The sequence below is a fragment of the Schistocerca nitens genome, chromosome 3 (genome assembly GCF_023898315.1).
Source record: "Schistocerca nitens isolate TAMUIC-IGC-003100 chromosome 3, iqSchNite1.1, whole genome shotgun sequence".
Lineage (NCBI taxonomy): Eukaryota > Metazoa > Arthropoda > Insecta > Orthoptera > Acrididae > Schistocerca > Schistocerca nitens.
Window position 1 is genome coordinate 745210504 of NC_064616.1, and position 24623 is coordinate 745235126.

Sequence of the window (24623 nt, forward strand, 5' to 3'; positions counted from 1 at the left end):
TTTAATTGGTAATGTGTGTATACTTACATCAACATTGTTTTATAACAGTTGTGTAAACCACACCTGAAAGGTGATCAAATATTCAATCTGCCAGGGAAATTCAAGAAACTCAAAGCCAGACACAGATTTCATGTTACAGATTGCTGATGCAGGATTATTGACACGTTCTCATGGGGCCATTTTAGTAACAAAGAATATTACATGGTTGCTTTTTTTCCACACATTCTTGTGAAACTTTTGCTTGATAAACATCAAACTTCTTAAAGATGTTTACTGAGTCAGTGATATTTTCACTTAGGATTTATGTTTTTGTAGTATCAGTATTTCTGCAGCTCTTCAAACATCAGTTTAATGCATAATTTATTTGTTGAAGAATCAACATTTTGTTTTCTTTTTACAAGTCAGTGGTCTTTGTTGTTTGTATCTGTGATGGTTGCTGACCTTGTCTCCTGATTAATTAGCACAGAAACTCCAACTAGAACACTAAATGTTCTTGGTATGCTATGTGATAACAGAATCTTTAGATTTTTAGATGTAGAAAAATCTTACATCTGTTTTTGTGATTTGAAAAGCTTCTGTCTTTTACGGGATGCTAATTACATGCATCCTATTTTCTTCTTCTGTGTGGTTTTCACCCACTCCAATAAAATATGAAATCACTATTTTACAATCTTACATTCAAAACTATTTTATGATTGCCAAAAGGAAATTGGTCATTTTACATTCCTTGCCAAATTAGCTTCTTATGGTTAGGATTCATTCTAAAAATGTAAACAACATATTTCTGTTTTTAAATCCATATATATCAACAAATACAATGAAACATTGTCAACAGTGTTTTATTATTTACAATGCAATGATCGTTGTCTTATTATCGTCATTATTTTGAGTCTTAATTGTACTTTGTTGTAACCACGGCATTTATCAAATACCAACTACTGTTATATAAAACATTTTTACAGGTGTGCATAGCACTGCACAATTCATTGATCACACTACAGCAGAATTTTCCTTCTGAAGTTCCTATGTTAACAACCATCATGGTAAAACTGTTGTCCAAGGTGGTGTCATTGGTTGTGGATTTTGCAAATACGACATGACTACAGCTGATATCGACAACCTGGAAACACAAACAAAAGGTAAGTGTTTATACATGGGTAACATACAGAAATAACATGGAATAACAATTCTTATAACTATTGCTGCTACAAAAGCTATTCACAAATTAAATTATGTCTTACTTAGATGAAAATAACAAATGATGGGAATGGGGTCTATTTTTACATTCAAGGAAGTTGTCACATGGACAGAGAATTCTCTGACTAAAAATAATGGTAATGCCATGAAACAGTAATTATAGGGAAAAATGACTGTCCTAAAAGAAGAATATAATAATCCGAAATTTCAATTAGCACATGTGGTGTTAATATTATGTACAGGCTCTTCCTTCCAATAGGTAAGTTGCCAGTTTTTTCTGCCTAGACTGTTACTAAACCTATTTAATCATTGCAATTTTGACCTATTATAATGTTCTCAAGCGACATCTTTAACAACATAAATTACTTAAAGATATTAAGAAGACTAAGCAGTTGACGTTAGAGCTGTCACAATAGGCTGAAATCACTACTGTTAATAAATACATTTAATAACAATCCTACTGGAAAATGTAATTTCTGAAATCTTGCAGGACTGTGGTCACTTGTAAAAAAAAAAAAAAAAAAAAAAAAACGCCAGCATTACAAATTTGTTATCTCTTCACAATATCTTATGTCTGTAGTAATAGCCTGCTGAAAAAACAGGGAAAATTCAACACATACCAAACCTGTACTAACAGAAGGAAGGAAGACTAGGGCTAAATGACATTAAAACCTGTGCAAAGTGAATGGCCAGAAAATTGACTCGCCTTTTTGAATGAACCATCAATGCAATTCACCGTAAGTGAGTTGGGAAATATTAGAGAAAGTCTTTATTGCCAGACAGGGATTTGAGCCTTACTCTGTTCTTTTTAAACAGGTGAAGTAGATCTGCATAAATACTCCACAAGCCCCTGTATAGTGTGGATGCTTAAGAGAATTTACATCTTTTCTAGACAGTCTATAGGCCTTTTACATGATGTAATCTGTCTTATCGTACATTTATGACTGCTACACAAGATGTACAATGGTGGTTTCGCACAGACCCTCATATACTGGTTCCATAAATTTACTCAACAAAGTTTTGGGAGAACATCTCCTTTCTTCCAAACATTCCCGTTTATCTCATCCTCTCTCCTTCCATTACACTTTGGTATTGGTCTATACTGACCACCTATGATCCTCACAAAGAATATCTGAATTTATTCGATTTCCGCAATCATGTTTACTCGATAAGGACTCCAAACGCTAGGACAGTACTTCTGATTGGTTGCACTAGTGCCTTTACAGATGCACTGCACTATCTGGATTCCTTCCTACAAATCTAAGTCTTTCATTTGATTCCTTAATACTGACTTCAGGTGTTCATCTTGTTTCATACCACTTCTTAGTATTGCCCCTCAATAAACTACGTGAGCTGCTCATGAACTATGGACCTTGTCAAGGAAGGGTGGCTCACTTGTCTCAACAATATTAATAGCCATACTGTAGGTGCAACCAAAACAGAGCACGCTCAGGGGGCTCAACTCTCTCCCTTTTTTTTTTTTTTTTTTTTTTTTTTTTTAAGTATGTGCTTGGCTACCACGGGGCCCCCAGCCTTTGCAGCATTACTTCCTTTCCGTGCTGTAAGCTTATACTTCCACTATCCCTTTCTCACTCTGCCTATCCAGCAGATGGTTTTCTTGGTGCTGACCCTGCTTGGACCTGGTTTACAACTGAGTCTCAAGTTTCCACTTCTGGCATATTCTACAACTTTTCATTAAATAAACACGTGATCCCTAGTGCCCTCCGCCAAACACCATTGGGTGGCTTGCGGAGTATAAATGTAGATGTAGTGTTGGGTTTGACGTGCCACCAATTTTCAAAATTCTCCAGAAGTGTGGATCATGCAGGGAAATTTGCCCAATGCAGTGTATGCTCCATCTTTGTGCCTTTCCATCTCTGCACCCTTCCCTTTAATAAGGTAATACACACAAAACCCAGCACAGTAGCCATCCTGTTGTTAAGGGGTAGGGGTGGGGGTGAAGGTGGGGGGTTGTCGGGGTGTTCTCAAATACCTGCACAGTGGTAGCCCTCTGACCACACAGGGATCACATTGTTGGTGCCTTAGCTGGAAACTCCCCATGTATGCTAAGGAGTATGTGCCCATCATGACTGGGGCACAGGGACTCCGAGCACTGGCTTACTTGCCAGGTAGCTGTTAGATTTGTTTTGGTTTTGTTTTGCTTTCTTTAGGGCACATAAAACAACTGGGGGGTCATATGTGCCCAAGTCAAAACTACAGAACACAAACACAGAGAGGAGTTACACGACTATACGCCAGTCCCAATAGACAGAATAGGAGACAGCAAAAAACAGGCATGTGGGGGGGGGGGGGGGGGAAATATACAGAAATGGAGGTCCAACACTAAAAATTAAATGGCCTTCGCCATATTGCTTCGGTGGATAAAAAGAAAAACACGGTCAACAGCCCATGCATCATTCGCTAAAAAGGCCGATAAATCAGAAGGCAAAGCCAGGATGGAATGTAAATTTTTTAAAAAAAAGGGCATTCCAGCAGAAAGTGTCAGACAGTTAAAATTTGGGGGCAATGTGTGCAAAGTGGTGGGGTAGTGCCACTTAGTAAATGATGGCTAAAAAGCCAGTGCCCAATACATAGCCGAGTTAAAATAATCTCCTCCCAGCGGGAGGGCTGACAAGAGGTCATCCAAAGCCCTACGAGAGGCTTAATAAGCCAGATTTTATTCTCGTGAAGGGAGGACCATTGGTGATGCCAAAGGGACACCACCTCCTGACAGACAGCAACACAGAAATCATCGGACGGAATATAGGTACCCGCAGGCTGAGGTATGAGGATGGCACCCTTGGCAGCAGCGTCAGCAGCCTTGTTTTCTGGCAGACCGACATGACCAGGGACCCATAGAAACATGACACTCACTTCACGAAGAGTGAGCAAGCGACAATTTTCCTGGGCCCGCTGCACTAAGGGATGAGCATTGTACAGTGCACATAGACATTGGAGGGCACTTAGTGAGTCCAAGCAGAGGACACAACTGGGAAGGCTGTGTCGCTGGATGTACTCCATGGCCTGATACAAGGTGAAGAGCTCGGCTGAAAATACTTAGGAGTGTGCCGGAAGCAGATATCAAAAGACACGTGTGCCAATGATGTAGGCACACAGCCCGAGAGCCATTAGTGTATATAGAGGTACTATCGCGAGGTTCCATGTGAAGGTCGTGAAACTTGAGGTGATAGACTGAGGCTGGAGTAGTGTCCTTAGGAAGTGAATGAAGGCCAAGGTTAACATGGACTGCTTCACAAAGCCAAGGTGGTGAAGGGTTTACACCCACCGGGAAAGTTGTAGGTAGGGTGAAGCTAAGCTGCTGTAGCAAGTGGGGAAAGCAAACTCCAGGAGGTAACAGAAGAGGGGCAAGCCCCATACTGATGGTCAAAGGAATCATCAGAGGAGGAGGAGGCATAGGATGGGTGGCCACCCATGGCACACAAACTGCATGCACACCTGCTGAGGAGAGAGTCGCAGCTGTACGACAGGGGTAGTTCAGCAGCTTCGGCATACAGACTCTCAACCGGGCTGCTCTAAAAGGCACCCATGGCCGAACGTATGCCATGATAGTGGATAGTGTTGAGATGACGTAAGAGGGATGAGCATGCAGATGCATAAAGAAAGCACCCATAGTCGAGTTTCGAATGGACTAGGGACCGGTACAAATGGAGGAGGGTGGTTTGATTGGCACCCCAGGAAGTACCACTGAGGACATGTAGGAGATTGAGGGACCGCGTACAGCGAGCGGCCAGGTAAGACACTTTAGAGGACCTAGAGAGTTTCCTATCGAGCATGAGCCCCATAAATTTCTTAGTTTCAACGGATGGAAGGGCAATAGGCCCAAGATGTGGAGATGGTGGGAGAAACCATTTGCGCCACCAGAAATTCATACAGACTGTTTTGTCAGGGGAAAAAAGAGAAAGCCATTGTCAATGCTCCAGGAGTAAAGATGATCAAGACAGCGCTGAAGATGCCACTCAGTGAGATAGGTCCATGGGGAACTGCAATAGATGGCAAAATAGTCAACAAAAAGAGCCGGAGATGCCCGGCAGGAGACATGCCATTATAGGGTTAATGGCAATAGCAAAGAGGACGACGCTCAAGACGAAACCCTGAAGCACACCATTTTCCTGACAAAGGTATCTGCAAGACAGAACCCACACACATCTTGAAAACCCAGTCTTGTGAAAATGCCCGAAGGAAACAGGGCAGGTGGCCATGAAGGCCCCATGTGCAAAGAGTATGGAGGATATACATTCTCCAGCAGGTATCGTACGCCTGCTCCAAATCGAAAAACACAGCCACAGTCTGAGAATTCCACAGAAAACCATTCATGACATGGGTGGACAAAGCAACGAGATGGTGAACTGCAGAACGCTGCGCTAAAAATCCACCCTGCGCAGTCATTAGTAAATGTTGAGACTCAAGCCACCACACTAGCCAGGCATGAATCATGCGTTTCATCATCTTGCAAATGCAACTGGTAAGAGAGATGGAGCGGTAGCTAGAAGGAAGGTTTCTGTCCCTACCGGGCTTAGGTATGGGTATGACAGTGGCTTCACACCAGCGTCCAGGAAATGTGCCCTCTGCCCAGATGCGGTTGTACGTGTTAAGCAGAAAGTGCTTGCCCACAAGAGGAAAGTGCTGCAACATCTGAATGTGGATGGCGTCTGGCCCTGGGGCGGAGGATCGGGATGAACTGAGAGTATGATCTAGTTACCTCATAGTAATGACAGCATTGTAGCACTCACGATTTGGAGAAGATAAGGGTATCGCCTGAGCTGCCTCTGCTCGTTTCCAATGAAGGATGGCAGGGAGATAGTGGGAAGAGCTCGAAACTTCCACAAAATGGCGGCCCAAGGTGTTGGAGATAGCAATAGGGTCCACAATGACATTGTCAGTGACTGTCGGGCCAGAAATTGGAGAATGGATCTTGGTTCCAGAGATCCATCGGTGGTTGGCCCACACGACAGATGAAGGTGTGGAACTTTTAAAAGAACTAGTGTTGAAATCCATCTAGCTGTTTTGCTATCCTGAAGAACGCAATGACACTTTGCATACATCTGTTTATAATGAATGCAGTTTGCCAGTGTAGGGTGGTGGTTAAAAACGCGGAGAGCGTGTCTACGTGCGTAAATTGCTTCGGGGCATGCCTCAGTCCACCAAGGGACTGGGATGACAATGCTACCTTGACACTGGGCGATTTCACAACCTCAAAGCTGAATTGGAGGGCACATGTTTGCCTGGCCATGTCGTTCGTGGAGCGAGAGGTAACAAGAACAGAACTATAGGTACCAGGTGGGAGAACACAGGGTTTGCGACGAGGCAGTAACTTGCGAGCAACTGGATAAGGCACCTTTTCCTTTACCCGAATCTCTTGTACAGACCGCTCATCAAGATACACTGGACAATCTCTTGAGCCGGCAGCACGGCCACCTTTGCAGTTGATACAGAGGGGAGAAGGAGGTGGACAGTTGCCCTCGTGCGCATCTCTACCGCAGGTGACACACTCGACTGGGTGACAAGACATTCTAGTGTGGTTAAAACAATGACGCTGGTAGCAGCGCATCGAGTTCAGAATGTATGGCCGGACAGTGATAATTTCATAGCCAGCTTTGAGCTTGGCTGGAAGCACCACTCTATCAAAGGTGAGAAAGAGTGCAGGTGGGCACTAAGGAGGAATCTACCTTTTTCATTACACAATGAACAGCAATGACACCCTGATCAGAAGGGTAAGATTGTATTTCAGCTTCAGTTAGACCGTTGAACAGCTTGGTTTAAATTACACCACAGGAAAAATTCAAAGTTGTGTGGGCCTCGACACGAACAAGGTAACCGTGGAGAAGCAAGACAGCAAGCAGTAGCTGTGCTTGAGAATCAGAAGTGGTCTCCAAAAGCTAAGTGCCATTCCTTAAATGAGAGCAGGATTTCACAGGGCCAGGAATTGCATCTACACCTTTATTCAATAAACGGATTTACCTTGGCAAAGGACTGACTGTCTTCAGTACATGAGACCAGGAGGAACCGCGATGCAGCGGGAAGGATCTTTGAATCATTAGCATCGTTGCATTTACATTTTATACAAGTGGAGTGAGAAGATGATTGACTCACCACAAGGAAATACCCTACAATTGTCAGCGTGTCCGATGGCACGCTCCTTCCAACTGGGGGCCCCTTCACAAGGTGCCTTAGGTGATTGTTCACACCTCAGGTCACACCTCCCAAACACCTGACGGAGAGACAAATCGGCAATTTGGGAAGGTTACAGCTCAGGCATTCACCCCTCCCTGGGCCTGGCCTGTACCAGGGGGTATGTTACCCAGTCACCTGTTACACATCAGATGTGTGGGCCAGCCTTCAGGAGTGCACAGGGAGGAGGAGGAGGAGGAAGAAGAAGAAGAAGAAGAAGAGGATTCTCAAACACCGAAGCGGAGGAACGAGAGGAGAAAGGAAAAGGGAGTGAATAACAAAGGAGAGACTGTTCACACGTCAGCGACAGAATGCCAAACATTCCCAAGAATACTCCAGACATGTTCCCCAAGCGAGGGAAAGAAGAACAGCAAGAGGATAGACATGTAGCACGGAAGGGAAAAAGTGCTGCAAAGGCTCGGGCCCCGTGTTAGCCTAGCACGAACCCGCCAAAGAGTGGTGAGCCCCCTAGAAGGTAGCTGTTGCTGGGGGTGCGTGGTACCTGTGGGGAGAGCCCCCGTTCAGAGTGGGTGGCACCATGGTGGATGAGCCACAAATAAAGCAGCCCCAGAAGTCTCTGTGAAAGGACAGTCATATTTCAATGCAGATAGATACGTCCCTAAAATGTTTCCTTCCCTGTCTACAGCTGTGTGAGGGATGTAGGGCTAAGTGGCAAGCAGAGTAATACTTCCCACAATACTTTGTTTGTACATGGACTGTTGGCAATTCCTTCTTGGCCACAAAGCCCTTATTCTTTGTGGAGAACTTAGAAGACAAGTTTGGGATAGTGGCGCCCATCTCTAAAATGAAAAGTGGGTCAATTTTGATCGAAATGGCATCCCCTGCCCAGTCACAGGCACTACTTGCTTGTAACATGCTGGGTGACATACCAGTGACTGTCACTCCCCAAAAAAGTCTAAATTTGATTCAGGGCATCATTTACCACAGATATCTGCTCTTACAATCTGATGATGAGCTACGCACCAACTTGGAGCGATGTGTACATAGGGGGCCAAATGACAATAGGGACACTATCGGTGCCCTCCTCTTGGCCTTTGAGGGCGATTCACTGCCTGAAAATGTCAAGGTGATGGTAAACTGATATTATGTGAAACCATATGTACCCTCCCTCCCTGTGTGGTGCTTCAAGTGCCTGAAATTCATTGCAACGCTAGCTCCATCTGTTGAGATTGTGGAAGAGTGCTACATGCTGACGCTCCTTGTCCCTGGTGTACCTGGTATTACTTTGAATCGCACTGTCTACACTGACTCAGACGCCGCCGCGAAACATTTTGCTCTGGACTATGCTCAAGCCTAAGCATCTAAGAATTATCAGCCTGCCTTCCGTCTTCTAAAAAGTTGGTTGAGCAAAAGCAATTACCTTTTACTACACACCACCTGGAACCATATAATGTTCCATTCGGTGAGTGGGTATTCGTCAGTGTCTTAGCCCACTGCCCTGATACAGCCAAAGGGCTGGACCACATCCACAACTAAACGATCAAGCACCTACTGGTGGACTGTCAGCATCCTATCGTTGCCATCTTCAACTGCATCTGGAGCAAGTGCTATTTCCCACCACAATGGCAAGAAAACATTATTGTCCCAGTACTGAAACCAGGTAAGCACCCTCTCGAGATGAACAGTTATTGCCCAATTAGTCTCACCAGTGTTCTCTGTAAGTTGCTTGAATGCGGCGTCTGGGTTCGAGTCCTCTGGCTTCGTCCCAGGGTGGGTTTTGCCAAGGCTGTTCCACTACTAATAATCTGTGGGTTTACCTGGGATCTTGTCATCTAAACAGCTTTTTCGCAACATCAACACCTTACAGCCGTCTTCTTCATCATGCAAAAGGCGTATGACTCCACATCTTGCTACCTTACATGAGTGGGGTCTCCGAGATTCTGTCCTGATTTTCATCCAGAACTTCCTGTCACACCATGTGTTTCAGGTTTGAGCTGGTGCTTCTCACAGTATCCACCATATCCAGGAGAATGGGGTCCCACATGGAACTGTACTGAATGTTCCTCTCTTTCTAGTAGCAATCAATGGTTGTGGGGTCCCCAGTATCACCCTCCTTGTATGCTGACAAGTTTTGCCTCTACTATTGCTCCTCTAATGTGGGCGTGAATGTCAATTGGAAGGCACCATACAAAATGTGCAGGCATGAGCCCTCACCTATGGCTTCAATTTTCAGCTGCCAAGACTTGGGTCATGCACTTCTGTCAAAGTTGTACCATTCACCCACAATCAGAACTTTACCTCGAAACCAACTACTCAATGTGGTGGAGACGTACTGCTTCTTAGGACTGGTTTTAGATTGTTGGTCAACTTTGGTTCCCCACCTTCACCAACTTTAAGCGAAAGTACTAGTTGCACCTTAACACACACTACTGCCCGAATAACACCAGCTGGGATGTAGATTGCACTACCCTTCTGCAGCTTTACAAAGCCCTGATACAATCCAACCTTCATTATGGAAGTTTGGCATTTGGTTTGGCATCACCCTTAGCATTACTGATACTGGATCTGATACACCACTGCGGGGTTCGACTTGCAACAGGAGCCTTTCTAACAAGCCCTGTGAACAGCTTACTCATGAAGGTTGGGGTCTCTCCATCGCAGATCAGGCACCAACAGCAGCTTGTCAATTATGCTATTCACATTTGCAGCTCCACTAAGCATCCAAACTACCATCTCCTTCTTCCAAACATGGTAGTTTATCTCCCGCAACAAGGGTCCAGGCCCAGATCTGGGATAATGATTGCAATCAGCATCTGGTCTATCCTCTCTGAACTTCAGTTTTTCCTCTTCCACCTCTCCTCTGGACCTACTCACGTACACCTCTGTGGCGCATCACTCAGCCAAAGCTTCATCTTGACCTATCACAAGATCCGAAAGACTGTTCATGCTGAGGCCCTCCGCTGTCAATTTTTTTCCATCCTTTGTACGTCCTGGGGTTCACATGAAGTCTGCACTGATGGCTTTATGGTCACATACACTTTGCTTATACTCACATGGGACGTACTGAACTGCATTCCTTGCTGGACGGCTGTAGTGTTTTCACTGTGCAGTTAGTAGCCATCTCTCATGCTCTTAAGCATATCTGTTCCTGCACTGGTGGGTCCTTTCTCATCTACAGCAACTACTTGAGCAGTTTTTCACACTTTCAACCACTGCTACCCTTGCCATCCCTTGCTCATTGCTGCCCAAGATTCCCTGCATGTCCTTGAAGAGTGCGGACACTATGACCTTCATCTGGGCCCCAGGCCACTCTGATAGCCAATAAGCCAACTCTTGAATTCGGTATCCTGGAAACAGACCTCTGATCTGTATTATGCCATCAAGTTTTAGGTGCCTGGAATATGGAATGGCTCACTCTGACTTCACCAAACAAACTACTGGTGACAAAAGATACTATGAATCTGTGGAGGTCCTCTATGCAGGCCTCTCATAAGGACTCTACCATCTTTAGCCAGCTCTGTATTGGCCATACTTTGCTGACTCATGGTTGTCTCCTCTGTAGTGAGGACCCCCCTACTGTCGTAGCTCCCATTTGATGGTGGCCCACATTTTGCAGGACTGTTCCAACCTAACCACCCTGGAAGGGACTATCTCCGTGATTCGCTACCCCTGGATTTAGCTTTATGTTCTATTTGTGAAGCGCGCTTTTACCACACTCTTTACGGTAGAGCTGCTTAATCTTATTGGCCCATTTACAGGTTGGCAGAACACTGTTGCCTCCTCTGCCCAGAACAGGCTGTGGTGGTTGGTGCTTGGTAGTACACCCTAGTCCTCACCCTACCTGCTCTTTTACCACCCCCCCCCCCCCCCGCGCCCACTTGGCCCATTAGACTTTTTCACCTTTTCTCCCTCAGTGCTTCCCTTGCCCTGTCCAGGTTGCTAGTCCCTAGAAGGCAATCGCTGAGTGGAGTACCTCTGGTAATCACCTGATGGACCGTGTTAATGCGTAGTCTTACCCAGACGCACGGATAACATCATAGCCCAGCATCCTGTGATCCACTTATGTTAACATGTTGACGGAGGTGACAGTAGAACTTCTGGTTTGGTCACCACATTGGTGCAGGCATGGAGGGGCCCCATCTCTACCTTTGGTAAGTGGCAGGTGGGTAATGTATATCCCCTCACTGGACTCTGCTTTCAGGGGCTTCCGGCTGCTTCCTAGATGGGGCAAATCACCTTCTATTGTTATTGTCTCTCCCTTTCTTCTTTTTGTCCCTTATTTCAGCTTTGCTGACCTTTTGAGTTTCTTCTTCTTGTTTTTGTGTGGTAGTCTGTCTCTGACAGTCATCTAGACCTATCTGTTCAAGGAAAAAGGGACTGTTGACCAAGTAGTTTGGTCCCTTTATTCATCCAACCAACCAAACAAAAAAGAGGTTTAACTGTGTAGAAGTCAGACTATCCCATGGCACCTGAAGAGGGGTGTCAGCCCCTTTTCAGTAGCTGCAGAGGCAGCAGTCCAAATGAACGAATAATCCGTCCCTGTAACATTACACCAACGTGGCCTAGCTATGCTAGTACTGTGAACATCTGAAAGCAAGGGGAAACTACAGATATTATTTTTCCTGACAGCCTGCACCTCTACTATATGGTTAAATAATGACAACATCCTCTTGGGTAAAATACTCTGGATCTACAGCAAGGACTACTCAGGAGAATGTCGTCAGGAAAAACTCATCTGGCATTCTATGGGTTGGAGCATGGAAAGTTACATCCCTTAATAGAGTAGGTAGGCTAGAGAATTAAAAACATAAACAGATATGTTCAAGTTTGATATCATGGGAATTAATGAAATGTGATGGCAGGAAGAAAAGGACTGTTCGTCAGGTGAGTACAGGGTCATAAATACAAAATCACATGGGCAATGCAGGATTAAGTCCAATAACGAATAATAAAATAAAAATGGGGGCAAGCTACTATAAATGGCACAGTGAAGGCATTATCATAGCCAAGCAAGACACAAAGCCAACACCACCACCACAATAATACGAGTTTATATGCCATCTAGCATAAGATAAAAGAAATTTTCAGATAGTTAAGGGGCATGAAAATTTACATGTGATGGGGGACTGGAATTTGATAATAGGAAAACAAAGAGAAGGAAATCTAGCAGGAGAACTTTGACTAGGGGAGAGGAATGAAGAGGAATTTTACACAAAACCTAATTTAATCATCACTAGCACTTGGTTTAAGAATCATGAAAGAAGATTACTTTCGTAGAAGATACCTGGAGACACCAGAAGGTTTCAAACAGATTATGTAATGGTAGGACAGACCATTTGGAACCACATTTTAATACTGCAAAATATTTCTAGGGGCAGATGTGAGCCCTGACCATAATTTATTGCTTAGAAACTGCAGAATTCAAATGAAACTGCTGAAAGGTAGGAAATCGAGGAGAGGAGACAAGACCTGGATAAGTTTAACAAACCAGAGACTGTTGAGAATTTCAGTGGGAGCATTTGGCTAAATTGATGAACAGGTGTAAGAAACAGTACAAGACAAATGGATAGCCTCGATATGAAACCGTGAAGGCAGCAAAGGCACAAATAGGCAAAAAGAAAAAGCCCAGCAGAAATCCTCAGAAACACACGAGATACTCAAGCTTATTGGTGAAATATAAAGATGCAGCACATCAACCAGACAAAAGGGAATACAATCATCTAAAAATGAGTGCCAAAGTGCAAAATGGTAAGCAGAACTGGCTGCACAAGAAATGTATAGATGTAGAAGCACATGTAACTACAGGAAAAGATAGATGCCACCTATAGAAAAGTTACAGAGACCAAACGAAAGAAGTGGCTGTATAAATATCAAGAGCTCAGATGGCCAACCAGTACTAGGCAAAGAAGGGAAAGCTGAATGCTCGAAGAAATATACAAAGGGCCTCTACAAAGGAAATGAACTTGAAGGCAACATTATAGAAAGGGAAGGGGAAGTAGATGAGGATAAGCTGGGAGATAAATATGCCAGATCACTTACAGACCTAAGCCGAAACAAGGCCCAAGGAGCAGACAACATTCCCTCAGAATTATTGAGATGCTTGAGAAAGCCAGCAATGAAGAAACTATTCCAGCTGGTGTGCACGATGTGGGAGATGGGAAAATACTCCCAGACTTCAAGAACAATGTAATAATTCCAATTACAGAGAAAGCAGGTCCTGACAGGTGGGAATATTACTGAACTATCAGTTTAGTAAGTAATGCTTGCTAAATAATGACACTAATTATTTACAGAAGAAAGGAAAATCTGGTAGACGCCAACCTGATGGAAGTCAGTTTGAGCTCCAGGTAAATGTAGGTACATGTGATGCAATACTGACCCTTCAACTTATCTTGTGATTTCCCTAAATTGCTCCAGGCAAATGCCGGGATGGTTCCTTTCAAAGGGCACGGCCGACTTCCTTCCCCATCCTTCCCTAATCCAATGAGACCGATGACCTCGCTGTCTGGTCTCCTTCCCCAAACCAACCAACCAACCAACCAATCAACTTATCTTAGAAGGTAAGTTGAACAAAGGTAAACCTACATTCATAGCATGTGTAGATTTACAGAAACCTTTTGACATTGTTTACTTGAATGCATCTTTCAAAATTCTGAATATAGTGGGGGTAAAATATAGGAGCAAAAAGGTTATTTGCAACTTTTACAGAAAGCAGACAAAAGTTATAAGAGTCAAGGGGCATGAAAGGGAAGCACAGTGGTTGAGATGGGAATGAGACAAGGTTGTAGTGTATCCCTGCAATCTGTACACTGAGCAAGTAAGAAATGAAACCAAAGAAAAATTTGGAGCTTTCGGGTAGGTAGTTCAGGGAGAGGAAATTAAAAGTTTGAGGTTAGGTTGCCGATGTAATTGTAATTCTGTCAGGGATGCCGAAAGACTTGGAAGAGCAATTGAGTGGAATGCATTGTGTCTTTGAAGTGGGTTATAACATAGAAAAAAAAATTTAACGTGAACATCAACAAAAGTAAAACATGAGTCATGAAATGTAAGCAAATCAGGTGACACTGAAGGAATTAGATTAGGAAATAAAAGTAGTAGACGAGTTTTTTCTATTTGGGCAGTAAAATAGCTGATGATCGCTGAAGTAGAAAGGATGTAAAATGCAGACTTGCTATAACATAAATAGCAGCATTTTTGAAAAAGCGGAATTCATTGACATCAAATACAAATTTAAGTGTTAGGAAGTTTTATGAGGTATTTGTCTGGTGTATAACCTTGTATGGAAGTGAAATGTAGATGATAAACAGTTCACACAATAAGAGAACAGAAGCTTTCCTAACATGGTGCTATACAAGAATGCTGAAGATTAGATGGGTAGATTGAGTAACTTATGAGGTGCTAAAATGAACAGTGGAAAAAAGTAAAGTATGGTACAGGTTGACTAGAAGCAGAGGTCAGTTCATAGAACACATCCTGAAGCAGGAAGGTATCGTCAGTTTTGTAATGGAGTGAAGTGTGTGGGGAGGGGGGAGTACAGCAAGCAGGTTCAAATACTGCTGCAGGTTGCAGTAGTTACGCAGAGAAGAGGCTTGCACAGGATAGAGTTACATGGAGATTTTCATCAAAGCAGTCTTTGGACTGGAGACCACAACAGTAATCCACGGGAGATGATATGCTCCAAATGATAATTTTCTCAAAGTATTTCTGCACTTCCTTGCAACTGTTGATACTTCCCAGACAGCAACATTGTTCATTAACAATGTGATAGTGCTGCTGATCTCATCTGATCATATAATTTATTTTTACTGGCAACATTAAAAGTTATATTATGATTCTTTAGTCTCACCCAATCCACCTTTCATTTCTTTTTAATGTTTGCCATCCAGTGTAACATACTTGGTTCTATTTTTCGAGCATTATTCAACAAAACTGTATATCTGTGAAAACACTGCACCTTGGCTATTATAAAGTGTATTCAAAAAGAAACAAGCCAGAGGGTGTATGAAAACTGCTGAAAGGATTGTGATTTCATTCACCACTAGAGGGACATGGGTGCATACCCATGAGAGAACAGAGCAAGCACGTGCACACATGTTGAACATCCACTGCACTTAGTCTGCTGAAAACAGTGAAATGGAGGTTTCAAAAGAAAAACACAGGGGTGTTGTGTGTAGCTATCAAGCAGAAGGAGTGTGCGGAACAGAAATGCTTCGACGAAGAATGGTGCTAGTGTATGAGAGTACATCATGTCCGTTACAAGTGTCAAGATGGGGCATGAGCAATTCAGGGATGGAATGCCACACCGCATTACCAATGCTACTGTACAACCAATGCCATTGTCCAGGAGATTATTCGAGACTGGCAAATTACAATAGCAGCCATTGCTGCAGAGCTCGGATTAAGAGTCTGAAGGGTTCGTGCAATCATTAAGGATATATGTTAGTCTTGCAAAGTGTGCACCTCAATGGGTGTTTCTCAATCTTCAACCAGCACAGGAAGTATGTCAAATAGGACTCTCCTGAACACCTGCTGCACTGTGCCAAGGAAGGGAATGAGTTCCTGTTAACTGGTCACTGGTGATGAAACATTGTGTCATCACTTTGAACCAGACACTAAATGATGACACTGTTGTTGCCACAAAAAATACTAGACCGTCCACACAAGTGTGGGACAGATTAGGTTCGCCTTCTTCTCTGACGTAAAGGACCCCCTTCTTATCTCCTTCCAGCAGAATGGGACAACAGTGCATGTGCAGCGATACTCATGAACCTTGACCGCCCTTTGCAATTCAATCTGATTGAAACTATCAGGGCAGCTCACCCAAGGCATCATTTTGCTCTATGACAATTTGAGGCCTCCATACACAATGGGAGGTCCTCTGTCAACCTCCATACAGTCTGGACCTGTCTCCCAGCAATTATGACATTTTGGTGATCTAAAGAAGGTTTAGAGGCAAAAAGGTCGCCTCTTTCAAGGATGTCAACTGGTGGGTTCACAATGCACACCAAGAAGTTTTACGAGAGCCATTCACCACCTTATGTTGCAGTGGGGCAAGTGCCTCAACAGTGCTGGGAACTACTTTTGAAGTAAAGGTAGACATTCCTATTTACCAGCCTCCAGCACTTGCACTTTCTCTCTCTCTCTCTCTCTCTCTCTCTCTCTCTCTCTCTCTCTCTCCCCCCCCCCTCCCTCCCTCTCCCCCCCCCCTTTCCCTCTCATAGCTGATGATTTACATAGTCTAATTTATTTCAGAAACCTCAGTAGATGGTATATCTGTGTTCACCTACATCTATCATTTGCCTGGCATTGTTTGTGAATAAAGCAAGCAGATTTTTGATGTTTTACACTGATTCTTCAAGAGCAGCTTCTTTTCTTCCAGGAATGTCAATGTGTGAGCTTATTAGAATATGCTCTTGATTCTTTCAAAAGGGCAGATGTTAATGATATTGGTCTGTAGGTCTGAGCACCCAGCCTTTTACTCTTTTTATAAACTGAAGTAATCTGTTCTTCTCCTGATGGCTGCACAACAGATTCTTGATACGTATTAGCAAGGAAAGGGGCTATATTCACAACATATTCAATGTGAAATCAAAGAAAATTTATATAAGGGTTCTCCGTTTAGTTTAGATTAGGGTCTACATAAAAATATTTGCTACATCCACTCAATTTTTTTATTAGCTTTATCTTGAACATGTGTTCTGGGAAATAATTCCAATTTATCAAAGCTTAAATTTGATGCTTGCAATGTTTAAGCTGCTAAATAGTTCTGAAAAGCTTCGCCTATGTGACCACCTGAAAATTCCTGATGTCTTCCTTATTTAATAGCTACATACTCTTTTTTCCTGCAAAACTTTCAGTCTAAAGACATAAATTAATTCAGTTTGACAATGAACCAAAATATTGCAAAACAGTAATAGGTATCCAGAATGTAACGAAAGAATAACTTTGATTACCGATCTTAATATCATCATCTTCAGATCATTCACTACACAGAAATTTTTTGTCACAGTAAAATATCAGGAATATAAGTGCTGCAACAATTAGACAACTTTATAATTAATTCCCAAAGGCAATCAATGTTATTTGTTTGCAACCAAGACTTGATAAAAGTACTGAAATCAAAGTACTAGTTCAGAAAAACGAAACACACTTTTACTGCAAGGCCAAGCTTACATGAATTCACTTCACTAAAATATTTACAGAACATACAAGTAACAACACACTACATTTTAACATACTTACATGAAACTGCTAAGTATTTGTTTAGTATCATCACTAACGCGTGAACTTGCGAAGCTAATACAGGAGCAATATAAGGCAACCCAGGCACACCATTTCAACTGAAAACCACACATTCATGTTAAATAATACACAAAGTCACAATTACATAGTATGTACTGTGATTACTTGTGAATGTAATATTGTTAGGCTCAAAATATGTTAAATTGTCCTTTGAGAATTTTATCACAGAAAACAGTGTATAACAAAGGCAAAACCAACAAAGAAATTATTTACTCTACATGTGAGATAGTGAAAAGATAACCAGAATGTAGACAATACATTTCAAGCTTTTGAGATCTTATTTTATTCCTGCAATATAATACAACTGAGAAATGTGTAATTTGTAACAGCTGCATCCTTGTGACAGGACAAGTTTCGAGACCGTGTACCTGTAGTTAATGGCAAATAAGAGAACACATGAATGGGAGAAGATAAGTAATGCTGCTTAAATAACATGAAATTAATTTTTCTTACATTTTGCAGAAGTGGTTTCTCACAACTACTTGCATATCTCCACATTTCCTTTACACAAAATACAATGCATGTAGAAAGTATAGTGTGAAGAGTTGGTAACAACTGATTCTGACTTGCACTAATTAACATCCCAATGACATCTCCTGTATCATATACAAAACAGATTCAATCATACTGTTGTGGCTCCTCTCCACAACAACTTTATTTACTTAATAAAGCATGAGGTAACATACAGTTGCTTTTTTCTGCTAATAAATTCCCACTGCTCCCTTTGGGCCAATATAAAAAGCCAATAACTGGGCAACAAGTTTTTGCTTTATATTACATCATCAATAAATTAATATGATATTTGGGAGCTTAGCATCTACACATTAATTTAATTATAGAAGTACGGCTGAAAGTTGTTCTAAAAATTTCACAAGGCTTAATACAGAAAACTTCTTCCTTAAAACACACACTCTTCAATAAAAAAGAGAAATTAAACTGTGGAACATCTAAAACTGACAGGAGACAAATGTGGCTCCCTGGCTGATTACTGGAGACCAATAGAATGAGCCTATTACCCTCTAACATACTAACATCTCCAGCCTAATAACGTGAGCTGGACTACACACACTACACAAAAGTTTGTAAGTTTTACCACACTAGTTTCCTTGTCAGTGAAACTAAAAGGCAGGTCACCACAAAAGTTAATATATGCCTTCTTGTCATAATATAAAATGTGCTCCTCAGCTACTATCTTATACATTTATTCCGTTCAGATTTTTATTTTTCTGACGGGTTGTACAAAGCTGAGATGTTTGCCCCAAACTGGAAATTAATTTGGAGGGAATGAGATGGACAGCTCCAGTATTCCCCTTACACCCAGGGAAACTCCAAACCCCTGGCCAGACTAACTGATGTCACTTCATTCTGTCGCACTAAGTACAGTAACAAGTGCGACAACCCACACCCAATGGAATATTTTAGACTATGTAGCTACAGATAGGCCTGACCTTTTCAACAGTATCAACAGACGGACAGGGATTAAAAATCACATCATCATCATCATCATCATCATCATCATCATCATCATCATCATCATCATAGCCGGGACAGTTACTAAAATAACAAATCCATCACGAAGCCCAGCAGAGTATTTATGCTGGAAAGAGCAGATAAGCATTGTTAGTATTCTACTAGGACAATGAATGGATGTCATTTCATTCCACTATGATGGACATAGAGGAATTATGGGCAAAGTTTAAAGTGACTGTAAGCCGCACACTGGAGAATATGTACTGAGTAAATGGATTAACAATGAAAATGAATTGCTGCAGTTTAACAACAAAATCCGGAATATGCTGAGGTAACAAATTGCACTCTTTCTTCATAAAAGAATGCAGAACTGTCAACAGGAAAAAGCTAGTAGAAATTCATGTGTCTATAACTTTGATGTGTGAAGCATACAACTTCCACAGTCATACATTATTGAAAGATCTTGCTGAGAATCTTAGAAAATTCTGGTCCTACATAAAACCACAGGCGGGCTCAAGGCTTCTAACAGTCATTCATAGACCAGTCTGGTGTGGCAAAAAAAAAGCCTGAAGTTTTAAATTTTACATTTAAAGAATCATTTTCACTGTAGTATCAGACAGACATACTGTTGTTCGACCACAAAAACTCCTACACAGCGGGCACAGAAACAGGTATCCCTTGTGTTGAAAAGCTGCTGAAAAAGCTGAAAACAAATTGCCACATCCAGATAGAATACCATTTCTGTTTTCTAGAAGAGTACCCATTGTAATTGGCCCCATACTTAGCTTGCATTTATTGTGAATCTCTTCCCCAGCAGAAATATCCAAGCAACTGGAAGAAAGTGCAGGTGGTCATCATACATAATAAGCGTAAAACAATAGAACTGCAAAATTAACATCTGTTTTTGCAGAATTCTTGAGCATATACCAATTCAGAATACAATAAATTTTCTCAAGAGTGAGAAGCTTCTCTCCACAAATCAGCACAGATTTAGAAAGCATCACTTCTGCGATGGTTGGTTGCTTGACTGATTTTGGGGGGAGGGGGGGGACCAAACAGTGAGGTCATCAGTTCCATGATTCAAGTTGGCCAAAACCAAGGGACGAACAGCACAGTCCAGTCTAGGGGAAGTGACAATGGGTAAACAGAGAGCTAAAACAAACGTCTGGGCAGCAACAAGAGTAAAGAACAAGAGGATGGTGGGGATGGGGGAGGAAACTGTGGGAGCAGGGGCGCTCCAAAGAAGCTACAAATGTTGGGGCACCAACACTGCTGTCAACTCCTTCCAGTCCCCATGCCATAGTATACTACACTACACAACACTACACTACGATCCCGACAACAGGGACAACACCAGGAGAAGAAGACACACAAAAATTGGCATGGAAGACCAGACGAAACATATGGAAAAGGAGGAGAGAACATGGCCAGTGAGGAGGTAAGGCCAAGGCCTCCGTGACTTCATCAATACATCCTGACAAAGAAGGTGTAAAGATAACCTGGGAGATATATATAAACCCTTCAACACAATGGAAACCTGGGCACCAAGAGGTGGGAAGGGAATGAGAGAACCAATGGGAAGCGGCCACTGTCGCAAAGGTCATCATGTGGGGGCCAGTGTAAAGAAGGAAGAAGGGGAGGTGTAGTGAGCAAAACAATGGCAAAGAGAATGCCATTGATGACACTGATATGCGTAGGGGAACTATTATTAAGAAGATACAGGTTGTGGTCTGCAAGAAATTTGTCAATGAGGAGCCCCTGACTAGATGAAAAAGCACTGCCCCCCTCCCCCCAAAGGGTGATGGGCATTAAAATCCCATAGGAGGAAGGGAGGGAGGGGGGAGTTGCTGAAGGAGGGAAGTTAGAGCATTGGGTGTAGGTGGTCTGTCAGGAGGGAGATAGAGACTGCAAACCTTGACTGCAGAGTCCAAGTGGACGCAGACGGCAGCTACTTCCCATGTGGTATGAAGGGGGATCCATGTACTAATAACGTCCATATGGACCAATGAGCAAACAGCACCGGAAGCTGTCAAAGGGCCGACCATGTTCCAACAAAGCATGGAACCCACAAAGGGTTGGTGAGTACGCATCAGTAAAGTGATATTCCTAGAGAAAAACACAAGCTGCCGAATAAAAAGAATTAAGGGATTGCAACTCCGGTAAGTGATGCTAGTATCCATTACAGTTCCGTTGAATAAGCAAGGAAAAGGGATCCAAACAGGAGCTGAATAGGCTGGAGCCAATCACACCGCCAATTCACCTACTCTACCAAAAAACACACACACACACACACACACACACACACACACACACACACACACACACACACAGAGAGAGAGAGAGAGAGAGAGAGAGAGAGAGAGAGAGAGAGAGAGAGAGAGAGGTGTGGCCTTGGGGCACATGGACTGCAGGTCCTGTGGCCGAACTGTGCGGCAGGCCTCCGGCCTGGGAGACCCTGGTGTGAGAAATTCCCTGGGAGGGAGCCCCATCACTGGCAGACACCGAAGAAGGGAGACATCTGGCTCTGAGTGACTGCACGATGATATTTGATGCCAGTTGACTATTCTCATTCATTCACCAAGTCTCACCCTAGTTCATTGTCATCCAGATCAGATTGAAGGCATCTTATGAGAAACTTTAAGTACATTGATCTTAATGATCCCTGTTCAGCATCACGTAACCTGTTTTTTAATACTACACGATTCCTCATGTAATCAGATGCCGCTCTAGTCATGGCTGGACTGTGACAACTGCCATCCATGAAGCTGTTCCCTCAATGCGCCACACAGTATTGGGGATGTGTCGAGCAACGGTACCTGGCGACCTGTCACCAAGCTGCTCACTAGCATTGCATACCCACACAGCCTGGTGATAGTACATCGCTCCAAACAGTTATGACAGTTAATCAGGCAGCTCTGCCACCATTGCAGAAGCTGAAGTTTCCTCTTGCTATTTTCACCTGTCAAAGGAGCTCCAGCTGGACAATGGAACTGTTGCATTGTTAATCAGTGAGGACATGTGTCGGCAGCTTTGCTCACCTACACTGTGAAGGGCTCAGTGACTGTGTGAGTCTTAATGCCAAAAGACAATTTCTATCCTTGGAGAATTGTCACTGATAGCTAAGTACAAAAAACATCAAGTGCATGCTAACATTTTTAATAGTGAATCCACTCACAGCTGTTAATATTCTTGGCTTAGATGCTCTTACAGACACGGACAGTTTTGTATGGGCATACGACAACAAGGTCTTTAGAGCCCATGAAAAAACAGATTGAGACAAGTGTCAGTGAAATATACAAAACAGGAAGATAAGAAGTTTGAAAACTATGTGTGTACCTGCGCAGAACCACAGAACTAAGTATTCTGTCATTAGTAAAACCTTACCGACACAGGAAGAAAGTGGTACAAGGAGATAAAACAATATAGCACATGGAGGTGGCTGGCTAACCACAAGAATAAAAAAGGAGAAGCCAGCCACTATGCAACCCTAAAACCTCCAACCTGAAAGTGTAAGCCAGAGTCCAGACACATCACAAAACTTTAAAACCTTAATCACACTCATCTCATCATCAGCTAAAATAGAGGGCAGATCCCCACCAATTTCTGCTTCTGCCCTTGCATCACAATATACAATGCACTCCGTTAAAATATGGCAGATAGAGATGAGCATGCCACACGCATCACAAAATGGGGGATCCTTTCCCTATAGTAAAAAGCTGTGTGTGAGAGGGCAGTGCCCAGTTCTAAGATGCATGAGGGTCACCTCATCCTGCCCAAACAACTGGCAGGAGGAATGCCATGGCCAGGTTGTTGACTTCACCAACCACAGCTTATTGGCCGTCACCGCCAGCCATTCCTCATCACAGAACTGCATGCACTTCCTGTGTAGTGCAGGCCTGCAAGGGAAGAGGACACTGTGCCACATCATGTCTTCTGCAGGCATCCTTTGCAGCCTGATCAGCCTGTTCATTTCTCCATATCCCTAAATGACTTGGCACCCAGCAGAATGACACCAGCTTACCCTGCTGTTGGAGCACGTACAGTTGGTCATATATCAGCCGGACCAACTCCTCGTTCTGTAATGACTGTAAGGCACTACAGAGGAACCGTTTGCCCCGAATATGATGCATCTGCTCCAGTGCCTTCAACATCGTGTGGAGCTCTGCTGAGAAAACGGTATACTTATCAAAAAGGCGAATCCTGGTGACAGGGTCGGGGAACATAACAGAGCAGCCAAGGGAATTCCCTTGTTTGATGTCATCAGTGTACACTGCTGTGAAACTGCGATGTGTATCTAAAATGTTAAAAAACAGAGATTGAAACGTAAAATCTGACGTACAATCTTTCTTAAAATTTGTCAAGTCTAAAGCAAGTCTGGGCCTCTGGAGAAGCCAAGGTGAAAATCTACTCCCACTGCGATGTAAAACATGAAGACTGGCCACACCCATTTAGATTGCAATCTTGTTCATGAATCCCGTAGGGCCTTATTGCCTGTTACGAAAAAGCCTTTCCAGTGGAGGCTGAGCAATGGTATGGTGGGTGTGTATGGTGTGGACAGTGTTTTATACGCATGGCGCACTGTAAGTAGCCGTCGCCTGACCTGAAGTGGCAGTTCACCAGCCTCTGTACTGAAACTTGGTATGGGGCTTGTCTGAATGCTCCAGTGACCAACCAAATCTCTTCATGGTGCACCGCATCCAACATCTCTAAATAAGAGGATCTCACAGACCCATACACCATGAACCCATAATCGAGCCAAGATCGCACAAATGCCCTGTAAAACCAGAGCAGACAAGTCCTGTCTGCTTTTTTTCAAGTCCTTAAGATGTGGTAACCACGTAAACTTAGAGGCAAATAGAAGGCCCAGAAACCTCACTGTGTCTTTAAAAATAAGGACTAAATAAGGCTGTGACATGAAAGTTTAAAATGGAACGAGAATGGTTAAAAAAAAAAAAACACACACACACACACACACACACACACACACACACACACACACACTTCTCAGTGGAAAACTTAAAGACCACTCTTCTGCACATATTCATCTAAATGTCAAAAAGTTAGTTGCAACTGACATGTTGTTGCGAGACTAAGAGCAAAATACTGAGATGTCATCCACATACAAAGAATACTGAACAGGACTTTTCACTACGGACATAATGCTATTAATAACTATGGCAGAGACAGTCACACTTAAAATGCTACCTTGAGCGACACCGTTCTCCTCAAAGTGATCAGACAGGATGTCACCGATTCTGTACCTAAAATATTGTGGCGAGAGGAAGGACTGAATAAAAATGGGAAGACAACCACATTCGTGAAGCTGCTCCAGGATAAGATGTCTCCAAATAGTATCATAGGCCTTCTCAATGTCAAAAAATATACCTAGAAGGTGATGCTGGCATAGGAAAGCCTGTTGTATAACCGTCTCCAGGAGGACAAGGTTATCGAAGGTGTAGCGATACCTCCTGAACCCACACTGAAAACAACTAAGAAGTTGCCTG

General features: G+C 43.0%; 1 protein-coding gene across 2 annotated transcripts in view; it reads right to left on the minus strand.

Annotated features, from left to right (window-relative positions):
- Nucleotides 1-781: 781 nt before the first annotated feature.
- Nucleotides 782-24623, minus strand: part of LOC126248725 (PAT complex subunit Asterix) — a 63751-nt gene continuing 39909 nt past the window's right edge. For both annotated transcript variants that reach the window (XM_049950038.1, XM_049950039.1), the window contains exons 3-4: nucleotides 17590-17687; nucleotides 782-1120 (exon numbers count right to left, since the gene is read on the minus strand). In XM_049950038.1, coding sequence (XP_049805995.1) covers nucleotides 1039-1120; nucleotides 17590-17687 — 180 coding nt within the window. In that variant the 3' untranslated portion in view covers nucleotides 782-1038. The remainder of the gene's footprint in view (nucleotides 1121-17589; nucleotides 17688-24623) is intronic.